The sequence below is a fragment of the Notolabrus celidotus genome, chromosome 9 (genome assembly GCF_009762535.1).
Source record: "Notolabrus celidotus isolate fNotCel1 chromosome 9, fNotCel1.pri, whole genome shotgun sequence".
NCBI classification, from domain to species: domain Eukaryota; kingdom Metazoa; phylum Chordata; class Actinopteri; order Labriformes; family Labridae; genus Notolabrus; species Notolabrus celidotus.
Genome location: NC_048280.1, coordinates 24232281 through 24243798, shown reverse-complemented (window position 1 = coordinate 24243798; position 11518 = coordinate 24232281). Strand labels below are relative to the sequence as shown.

The 11518-nt window shown below is 40.6% G+C and overlaps 1 protein-coding gene across 4 annotated transcripts in view; it reads right to left on the bottom strand.

The window, feature by feature from the left end:
- Positions 1 to 4421: 4421 nt before the first annotated feature.
- The window catches only part of tcf7l1b (transcription factor 7 like 1b), a 32710-nt gene continuing 25613 nt past the window's right edge, over positions 4422 to 11518 (bottom strand). For 2 of the 4 annotated variants that reach the window (XM_034691037.1, XM_034691039.1), the window contains exons 5-12: positions 9776 to 9911; positions 9199 to 9301; positions 8547 to 8630; positions 6624 to 6761; positions 6359 to 6521; positions 6124 to 6231; positions 5904 to 5955; positions 4422 to 5338 (exon numbers count right to left, since the gene is read on the bottom strand). In XM_034691037.1, coding sequence (XP_034546928.1) covers positions 4857 to 5338; positions 5904 to 5955; positions 6124 to 6231; positions 6359 to 6521; positions 6624 to 6761; positions 8547 to 8630; positions 9199 to 9301; positions 9776 to 9911 — 1266 coding nt within the window. In that variant the 3' untranslated portion in view covers positions 4422 to 4856. The remainder of the gene's footprint in view (positions 5339 to 5903; positions 5956 to 6123; positions 6232 to 6358; positions 6522 to 6623; positions 6762 to 8546; positions 8631 to 9198; positions 9302 to 9775; positions 9912 to 11518) is intronic. The other 2 variants (XM_034691038.1, XM_034691040.1) reach the window with 1 other exon arrangement.

The following is an 11518-nucleotide window of genomic DNA, read 5'->3' as shown; positions in this document are numbered from 1 at the left end:
TCTATGGTGAATTATTTTATTATTTATTTAGTTATTAATTAGATCTTATCATTTTATGATTTTTACAGATTACCTCTCAGCATTTACTTTGCTGTATTTATTTTTTATGTAGTCTCTGAGTTTATTTTACTGGGTTAATCTTTTAGTGTTTCTTTATCCCAGTAATGTGTTTTATTTTGATGAGTTTATACATTTTATTTTACTTCCAGTGTTTCCTCATTAAGTTTGCATGACAGCGTTTCCTCAGTTCGTTCGGCAACTTCTTTTTTATTTGTATTATTATTATTATTTCCATATATCATGTTCTCAATCCTACATATGGGTTGTGGTTTGGGTTTGGGGGTCGGGATTGGGATAGGGGGATGGGGGGTCTTCTTATTTTTTTGTATTTTAACTTAATTCTATTTTAATCTTTTTTTGTGTACAGCACAGTTTATTGACTGATTCATTTGAAGATAAAGTTTAAGTCAAAAGTTTGAGTCAACAGATAAAGTTTAATTCAAATCAGAATTAAATGCCAGTTTCCTCTGTCATTTCACCCTAATACATTCTGATTAAGTTGTAAGATTGTACAGCTCTTGCATCATACTCTGGAAAACCCCACTGTAGCCAGAAACCCGAACATTTCCAAGTAACAGGAAACCATCCTCCTACATATTCAGATATAATCCCATACTGTATTTATGTCAACAGCACTGCAGTTTTAATTTTTGTTTATTATTGAGTTACAGTTAAAGCTACACTGTTTCATGGGCTGCATGTCAACAATCATTATAAACGACTGATTATAAGTGATTTAAACCTTCCACCCACACATGTGTCATCATGTTGCTGTTTCCTGACATGAGACATTTTTGGGAACAGGGAGGATGTAAAGAAACTTCCTCCCCTTTACAAAAGCTGTCATTGCACAATACCCTCATATATCATTTTATTTGAGTTCCTGAGAAGTGGTGACAGCTGATTTTGTACATGCAACAGTACAAACAGGCACGAATGGGAGGATATACCTGGCTTTTTTGGCTGCAGTGTTTAGTTTATTATCTGCAAAGCACATGCCAAAATAAGATATGTGATGCAGACTCAGATAGCAATAGCAAAATCAATTTTATTATAATTTTATTTAGAAAGCACATTTGATTACACGTAAGTTCAATGTGCTTTACATGGAGAATTAAAAACATAAAAACCTTTTTCCAAACAGAATAGATAAAAACAAAAAAAAACAAAAATAGATACACCCAACATACATCAGACACTGCAATCAAACAAACAGCAATTGTGACTGTACATGCATCCAGTCACAACAGTCATTATATCATTCATACGCTTCAGAAAATATATATGTTTTGAGTTATTTTTTAAAGTGGAGACAGTTGTTATGGACCTCAGGTCAGCAGGCAGTTTGTTCCAATAAGATGGACTACAGTAACTAAAGGCCCCTTCACCGGACCTTGATTTGACTGGGTACATTTAAAAGACTTCCACCTGCTGACCTAAGGATCCTGGTCATGTTATACACTGTGAGCAAGTCAGAGATGTACTAGGGAGCTGAACCATTGAGTGCTTTATGGACTAATAATAGGATTTTTAAATGGACTCTGTATTGGACACACGTGAAGTGAAACTACTTATTGTAACTGCAGCCTATTTGTTCTTAAATTATAAAGACAAAGACAGCACTAATGACGTTTTTTGAATCTACAAGGATCTTTTTTTTTGGTCATTATGATCTGCCAGGAGGACCGAGTGTTAAACCTTTGGGTTATTACTGCCCTCTACAGGCCAGGTGCTGAAATGAAGGAGATATTCACTCAGTATGAGACAGTTGTGTCAGTATTTAACCTCATCAGCAGATGGCAGTATTGATATTTAGTGCAGTTAATGAATACAATGTGACACAAGCACATCATGACACCAGGTTATTATATTTGCAAGTAACTGCAAGACCTATAAATGCAATGTTTTCATCTAAAATCAGTTTCATGGCTGTAAAATAGTATTCAACCAGAAGAATAAAATACCAGTAAGTAAAATGGTGAATATAAAATGACTTCTTCTTTCACCTCAGCAATAAAAGGGATATTTAATAGTTGTTTAAGGACTCAAGCTGCAGATGTGCAGCAGCTTCAGAGGTGAGATAATCATGAAAATGTTAATTGGAGGTGTTTTACATCTCAGTTGGGTGCGGGGCACCTGTGGGTTCTTGTAATGAATATGTCTTAATTGTGGCAGGCTATTTGACATTTGAAAAGTCCGATGATCCCTCTCATTCTTGAACATCATTTGCATTTCCGTCTTTAAGGTCAAATGGGTATGAATAATACATTAAGGAGGTTCTTAAGCTCACAGCAGCCATACCTATCCACACAAAGGCACCAGCTGAGTGTTGCTAAGCTTGCTGAATGTTACTGAAACAATCAATTAATTTCACTTTGGGTAACCACATGTGAAGCAAAAACTGCATCCTGTTATTAATGGGAATATAAGGTCATGAGTCAATGGAAGACACATGGTTCCGCCTTTTCTGCTTAGTTTGACATAGTTCTCAATGTGAAAAACAGAATATTATGAGGAAATACTCAGTGTTGATGCGCTTTTTAGACTAGATGGGTGTGTTTTTCTGTGGTTACCAATAAAAATGATCTCCTTTTTAAAAAAAACAATCACATGACATCTCTGTGTGCATTATTAAGCATGAGAACTACCCAAGGGTTAACCTGGAATAAATTCAAGATCAAAGGAAGGCCCAAAAAAGAACCTTGGCAAGAGATTGGAAGAATTTAATGAGAAAAATTAACATGTATTAAATCTGACCTCGTGCTTACATGGCAGATGTTGAGTGGAGCAGCAACCAGGTAGGTTGTTAGAGATAAACAGCGTTGTATTACACTCGGAGAGGGGCATGGGAATCTTTAGATAATACACTGTTTATTCTATTTCATATAGATATTAATAACACAATGAATGTGAGGAATTCTAACAATGAAACTTTTGGTAATAATCATGTTGAGATTCAATGGGATTCCCTTCAATGTTACGGCGTTAATGCAAGATAATAAGCAGGCCTAGGTAGAGGACTTTACTTATTAAAAGACCAACCTATAACCAGCACATGTGATGTCACTTGGGGACTGAGTTTCATTATAACAGTCCTGTCTGAGGAGAATCGAACACCGCTCTGGATGTTTGGCCTTGAGGAGGCAGATTTTCTGGCTTTGCTGACAACTCATTACCTGTAATTTCTCTGACGGATTGGTGAAATAGGCAGCAGCAACACCAGATACGATGTGACGGTTTGTGTCGGGAATGATGTAAGAGGGATCGGCAAACAAGCAAAGAATTATTATGGCTAATGATTGCTGAAAACAGAGCGAGGGAGAGGTGACAGAAATGGAAACATGCCCTCAGTCCACCTGTGTGAAGTTATGTTCAAATTGGAAGAGACTGAAATTGACAGTAACAAATTATTAAAATGTCTGCACATTAATGATAATCTCACTTATTTCCCAGGTACTTCTGTCAAGGTGAAATCATTACATTGGCATATAACATGGAGCTTAATATCAGTTCACTCAGACACTGCACACTGATGGTACTGTCTATTACCTGGATTCTTCTCTTTACAGGTTAGTTTCATAAAATGATGGGAAATTGAAAAGCAGTATTTTCCACTTACTTGGGGGGGTGGGCTCAGTGGGTTCTTCCAGGCCGCCCCCCCCTGCCCCGATGTAATTGGTCCATCCCTGGCACCACTCCTCATCTCCAAAGCCACCAAAAACTGTAACCTACCTTGTGTATTTTTCACTAATTGAAATGCCTAATGAGGTCCCAAGGGCTCCATCCCATTACCTCTGAGTTAATTAAAGCCTAAGCCGTGTGCCAAACGGTGAATAAAGATGCAGTAAAAAGTGCGAGAGGAACAGGGAACCCGAGCAGGGTTCGGTGTGCGGGGACGAGGCTGACCTGCTTTTCTGTCATTGTTGTGGGACGCTGCACTCAGAGAGGGAGCAGATGTCTATTATTTTTTTATTTGTATTTATTTTAGGCTTCACATTTTGTTACCCTGGATCAGACGCTCATTTTCCACTGTGGTTAGCCTAATTCTGCTTTATTAATCATTAAAATCTGCCACCATCAGCAGGGCTCTGAAATGATGATCCCTGTTTTGAGCTGCAGCACAACAAGACTTGAAAAATGAAAGGTGTGTTCTGGACTTTTATATCACGTGTGTGTGTGGCTGTAATAAATTATAGGGCTCATTTAATCTACTATCCAACGCCTACAGAAGGCAGTTATCATTTTGTTGTGCTCTGTGGTTACAATTATGAGTACACTAACCCAAACCGCATGACCCTGTTAAAGAATCGTCTTCTTATTAAGTGAGAAAAACAAACTAAAAAAGCAAAGAGACATTTCTTTTAAGAAACAATTCAAATGTTTATTTAACATGTCAAAGAAGGGGCACACACTCGTGAATTGAAAGGGAGGGGCTGCAATTATTGGCCAGTACTATGACTTCAACTTAATACTAACATTAATCAGGTTTTGGCTAAAAAGAAAACATGTTTTTTGTTCCTTTTTGAGTTTTATAAAGAAACTTTATGTACAATGGTTCTTTTATACAAGAGGTTCAATGGATAAATGCATCAAAAAAAGAAACCAGTTCTGCAGTAAACTTTACAAAAAATACATTTTTGTTTTTCATTGAGAGATGTAGAAAAGGAGACGGTCAAATATTGACCAATAATAATTCTTCCTTTTCATTATTTAGAAAAAAAAACTTGTTCTAATACCTATTTAAAAGAAAAGCAATATACAGCACAATAAATGAGGGAAAAATTGCCTTTGCGGTTTCATTCAGTCGGTTTGGTAACCAGGGAGAGGGGCTGCGACTGGAACAAGGCATGATGGGAGTGAAGCGCCGCCTGATGGAAGGGAGAGGGAGGGGAGAGCATGGAGTGGTGAAGGGAGGTGAAGGGGATCGGCCGACTGAGGATGGGTGTAGTCGAATGGCTACCTGAAGTACCAATGGGGATGGAGATGGCAGGTTGGGAGGAAGAGGAGGATGAGGAAGAGGGGGAAGAGGAAGATGTGGATCCAGAAGCTTTCCCAAGTAGGGAGAAGTGATGATGCATGCGCCCCTCTGGTTTGGTGGTGAGCGATAACGGCTGGGCCTGCTCAGAGTGGGTGGCGGCAGGAGCAGCGGGGGAGGCCAAGGCTGCGGAGGGAGTGGCGGGCGAGTCCAGCATGCTGCCGTGAGACGACGCGGGACTGTCACACATCTTCTCCGAGGGCAGGTACTGCACACACTGCTTCTTGGTTCTTATGGAGAAGTCTGGGGGAAGAAAAGGAGAAGAGAAGCTGAATTATGGATCTGCTGCTGGCTGCAAATCTGGTTCATGTCCCTCAATGGTTGACTGAAGTGAGTGATTATTAAAACAGCGACGACGATGGCGGTGAAAGCTGTGAAACATGACATGTTCGAATCAACTTGGTATCACGTTACAACAGGGAGTGAAACAGGATGTTAACTCGATTCAGATGGTATGCAAAAACACGACACACTACATTAAAATGTGCACTGGGGTGTGGAACACTCTTATTTTGGCGAATTACAATGTTCACTATGTTGCAACACAGCAGACATACCTGCCACTATTAGCACTGAACCTCATAAGCTGCTTGTCAAAGTATAGAAGCAGGGAGAGAAGTTAGTGTGTGTTAGTGAGGGAAAGAATGCATGCAGAAAAGTGAGGGTAAAACTAACACAATAAAGGAGCAGGGTCACAGTTTGCACAGGAATATAAAGCTCTCACCACTAGTTTCAACAGCTTTTCTTTCTTATTCAAGTTTGTGCAGATAAAATAAACAGAGGTGGTCAGGAAGAAAAGGCCTCTTACCTTCTGGTTTGGAGTCGGGTTTATTCTCTCTCTTCCTCTTTTTCCGCTTTCCCTGCTCAGATAGAACAATGCCGTTAAAAACTGTTTTCAAAGTGAAAGTAAACCCCTCAAATGACTCAAAAGAAAGTACTATTAAGTGTTGCAATCACATTTGGCTGATTCATGTGGGAATAAAAGTGTTTATTTGACAAGATCTGATCTATGGTAATGTGTTACTCACATAGTTATCCCGTGCTGACCATCCTGGATAGAGCTGTGAGTGCAGTTGCCGCTCTTTTCTGGCCAGCTCGTAGTATTTGGCTTGTTCCTCTCTTGACAGGGAATGCCACTGCAGACACAAACAGGAGACATCAAAGGGTTGTAAAACACACACACACACACACACACACACACACAAGTATATAAATATAAATATATATTACACTCAAAAGCACATCTGTGTCTGTGCCACTTACCCGTCTTCCCAGGATCTGGTTGATGGCGGCGCTCTCTTTCAAAGTGCACTCTGCCACCACTTTGGCTCTCATCTCCTTCATATACAGCATGAAAGCATTCAGAGGTTTCTTTATATGCGGCTTCTTGTCCTCTTCTTTCTTCGAAGGAACAGGGGATTTCCTGCTAATCGGAAACGTAGAAACAATGCTGTTAATAAAGTGTGAGAAGAAATCGAGGGGGGGAAATACTGTGCACACTTTGATACACTATTTCAGATGTCCCTACGCATGAATTGAGGCGCTCATGTCATTGGGCTCCTGTTTGATGGCCGGGGAGACGATGGCAGGATGGGGAATGCCGGTCTGGTGGAGGCTGTGCGGAGGCGGAGTCACCATGTGAGGGGAGAAACGGCTGGACACCAAACTGAGGGGGTAAAAAGAGGAGAGGAGTTTTAACAGCGAACCTCCATTGACCTGACAAAGAAAAGGTTCAGTTAACTTTCCTCACTGCTGCCCTGCCTCACCCCGAGGCTGAAACTCACTGCGCCTGCTGCATCCGTCTAGACTAAATTCACCCACACAATGAAGGAAATGCTTGCTTTTTTGTTCAAATAAAGACTTTTTCAAAAGCTCCTTTATTCAGACATGGCTGAAGAAAAAGTGGAGTGTGTTGTTACCATGGCGATAGCATGGCTGTGACACCTGAAACCACTTTCCGTGCCACGTTCCAGACCACGGAGACGGCCGTCCACACAGAACACCTTCACAAAGTGTCTCCCTCTATTTCCAATTGTTCACACAAAGGAGCATTGTGATGAACGGTGGGGGAAATTAAGCTCCATATGAGTCTGTCACAGACTGGAGTTAATGATAGGTTCAAAGGAAACAACTGTTTTAACTCTTTGACATGGCACACTTTATCATGAGACACAGGGCTCAATAAAGCCTTGTGCTCACATGAGGTGAGCGCAGTCATCAGCTTTATCTCATTTTCCCCCTTTTATACAGAGACACAGTTTTCACTTCAGTACAGAGGCATTTTTAATGTTCACAACCGTCAAACACGACCACATCCGCCCAGATAAAGAAGATAAATCCTTCTCTGAATAAAAAATGTGAGTGAAGAACTTAAAATTTTAAAAAAGTCTGTAATTAAGAACTGAAATGTTGCTTTATTTTTTCATCCTGTCTTTAAAGCACTTAATAATTCATGCTGCAAGGAGGTGCCATTTTATTCCCTTAGTGACTATGTCTGTAAATATCCAGCTTAGTCCCTGATGAGAAACTCTGATAGCACACAAATATTTTGAAAATTAATCTCCCAACAGTCTTCATGTAATGTGGTCATATTTATAAAAAAAAAAGATGCCGGTGCCATTAAGTTGTTCTCTTACTTGCTTCGTTCGTTTATACTCCATAAACACAACTTTAAAATCTTAAGGGATATAAATAATATGACAATATATGTTGATTTGTGCCACATTTGGCATAAATCAAATCGGGTGCTTCCATGAGCTATGTTCCTATGGTTGTGAGCCTGTCCCAGGACGGAGCTACAACTGCTATCGATCACACAGAACCCTCTAAATATTTCCTCTCATGCTACCAGCGGAAGGCCCGCTACAAATCTTTTCTATTTCCAAAGAGGGCGAGAGAGTTAAGTCTGATGGGACGTGTAGGTTCAGATGAGCTTTGATTTGTCCTAATCGATTCTTGGCCCTTTCATCTCTGCATTATGTGAGCGTGTGCGTGAGTGTGAGTGTGAGTGTGAGTGTGTGTGTGTGTGTGTGTGTGTGTGTGTGTGTGTGTGTGTGTGTGTGGTTAAGAACACTGGCCTGACCACAGAAGTTTAGCTCTGAGAGAAAAGACAGGAGAGCAGAGCTGAATGCCAATGATGTGCTCAGTCTGTTTAAGAAGCTGAACCTGTCAGTAGTAGACTTACACTTTACTGAAAGTCTCTGCCCTGGTTATGTTTTCCAAAATATATATACTGTGTATGCTATTTTCCATTAAATATTGCTTAAGAAGCTTAGAATTTGAAACAATGCAACTTTAAAACAGCACACTCGCATTTTATTTGACTTAACGTCGAAGAAGTCTGGCGAAACAGCAGGAAAATATGATTACACCATGGGACAGAAAAAAAAAAACAGATATTAGGTTTCCCCCTTCGGGAGGGTCAGGGTGTTGCTGAACTTGATCTGCTCACCTGGACATGGATGCATTCATCGCTAGCGCTGGATATGGGTGACGGAATCCCCCCGGAGGGATGGAGTACATGGACTGACCCTGCCTGAGAGACAGAGGGAGACAGAGGGAGAGAGAGACAGGGAGACAGAGTGAGTGAAAACTGCAGTACGAGGTGGATCAAACAAAACTGACAGCGAACCCAGCAGCACTAACCCTCTCCTCATCTACTCAAATCCCCTACTTGTGGAACAGCACAGTAATAATTGATTACAGAAGCGGTAGAGAAAGCCATAAATGATCATAAGTTCTTTCTGGTGAATTCAAATGTTTGAGTTTGTTATTCTGCCGATGGTGTGCACCTTAAGATATGCAACATGAAACATCATTTGGACTATTCATGTTTTTCTTCTTGCCTTTTAACTTGAACTTGAACAGAATACTGTAATGACTCGGATATAAGACAGGGTTTTTTATCAGATATATCTGTGCAAAGTGGGATCATCTTATACTTGACTTCTAGTAATTACCAATCAATTATTATTTCTAAAATAAACAGATTTAGTCTACATCTTAAATGTTCCTCAAGCTTTACAAATTGTTTGCCAACAGCTGATATGACAACATCAGTACTTTAAATTTATAAACCCTATCTAAGATTTAAAGACACTCACTGTTGCATGAACCAGCCCAGAGGGTGTGCGATGGAGCCGACAGCACCAGGAGACAGCGGGTAGTACGGAGAGAGCTCTGATGGGTGAGGTGTTCGAGGAATACCTGCAGGTGCCATGGAGAGAAAAAAACAGCTTCAAAATGTGTTTGGCTGACATGCCACGGAAAAAAAATTTAAGTTATCACAACATTGTTAAACATCCCATAGAAGTTTATTCTCTATCCTCTTCCTTGTACTGTTGTAACTCCATCCAGTATTTACGTGAAAGGCAGCCGTGTTACTCGCAGGTAGCGAGGGTGAATCTACTTTGAGGAATTTATGAGTGACCAACTTTCAAGGTGGAAAAAAGATGTGCATAATAAGCTGCATAGAAGGTAATACTTATTAAACACATTGGTTCCTTTCAGGTTTCAAGACTTGTTATTACCCTGTAATAAGTGTCTAGATTAAATCCTGTCATGAATTCAACCTGCCTGAAGACAAAGGTTTCATTCTTATGGGCACATCTCAGGATTATGTTGAATATGACTTAAACAGATGTAGTGAAGTTAAAACAGCATCCATCCATAAGTCTTTACCTGTCTTTGGGTCGAGGATCTCGGGAGAAAGGTGTGCTGGCGGTGTCCCAGGGGAGAAGTGTTCATTGCTGTATGTGATGAGGGGCGTCAGTGGGTGCACGTGGTGGGCGTGCTGTACCACAGGGACTTTATTGGACTGTTGATGGAAGAAAAAACAGAAGAAGAAGAGACATAAATGAGTCAGTAGAGGACAATATGTAACACATATATTACACAAAACATTTAAAATATAGTGATTCATAAACCATGTATGCCTGGATACAAGGTGATATGTTATGGAGAAATTATGCTAGTAAACAGTCCATCATGTGTGTAAGCACTGCATGGTAAACATCACAGTCTGTGCGTGTGACCAGCCCTGTGATGCAATCTGGACCAGCACCAAGCAACACTAAAAAAGGCTTTACAGACACATGCCAAAACCATTACGGCCGTTTAGCTGAGGAGAGAACTGTTTGTTCAGCCCAACAAGAAAAACAACAGTGCCACCGAGTCCAAGAGTCACAGCAGAGAGCCACAAACAAACACAATCACACAAAGGTAAACTAAGCAGCCATAAACAAGTGGAGACATCATCTCCCACTCTGTCTGACACCCATGGGTGGATTAAACCACCACGTGTTACTACACTGCGACTCTTCTGTGTAACTTCAGATGAATTGTATCGACAATGATGATGATGATGAAGACAATAACAATAATAACCAGCGTCTCTACTTTCATTAGGCCTCACTCAGCCTCGCAGTCATTTCCCCTGGCTGCCGCACTGAATGGAGCACTTGTTGGCTCGACTTGTCACATGGGAGGGTCAAGGGGTGGGGGGGAGAAAGGAGTCTTGTTCCTCTAGGCTAACCTTTCTTCAATATCCCTCCCCAACCCCCTCCTCAACCTCTCGTCTCTCTCCAATGTGGTCTGCTCGGGAACAAGGTTTGCATTGAGACTTCTGTACACTCTCCTGCTTCACGCTGCTCAGAATTGTTCCAAATCTTACCTTCTTTTCCTGCCACCTATTTTTTTCACACAGTCAAACCTTTTCCTTCTTTCTAAACCTTAAGCAAATTGGTTTCTCCCCCGATCTAAAGCACGCTTTGATTCTGCTAATGCCAAACGGAGAGAGGAAAATATTTACTGGTGTTAAACATGGCTATATTAAGATCACTTTGCTGTCTTGGTTTTCTCCAGACTCGGAGCATACGAGGTCAAAGCGTGTGAAGATGCGCAGAAAACACGATTGAACACAACAACACAGGAAACGCTTTGATAAAGCTTCAAGGCAGAAATAGTGTCGACATGCCGGGTTTGAAATCCCAGGTCCCACATGTCATGTATATTTGAGTTGTGCTTTGTTGTTTGACTTGGTGCAAAATATGCCTGAGTTTTTCCTATATTGTGAGGGCTGCTCAAGACCTCTAGACCTGGGTGCCAGCACATTTTGGGAAGCACTTCAGTGAGAATTTGAAATGATGCCTATCAATTATTCATATCCTGGAATACACCAATCGTGCGCTCTAAACATATTTCTAAGTTTGAATGCACGAGTTTTGATTCAGGGCTGCCTTTCAGATCAAAATGTGGAGAAAAATTAAGTTAGCAGGTTGCACACATGCAGAACTAGTCTGAAATGTATCCTACCTGCCAGAGTTTTTCCACTGAGAACAAGGATGGCTAATTCATCAAGCAAATTCCTCTTTTTAATGAGGACATTTGTGATTTAAATCACAGTTTATCATCTTTAAACTAATT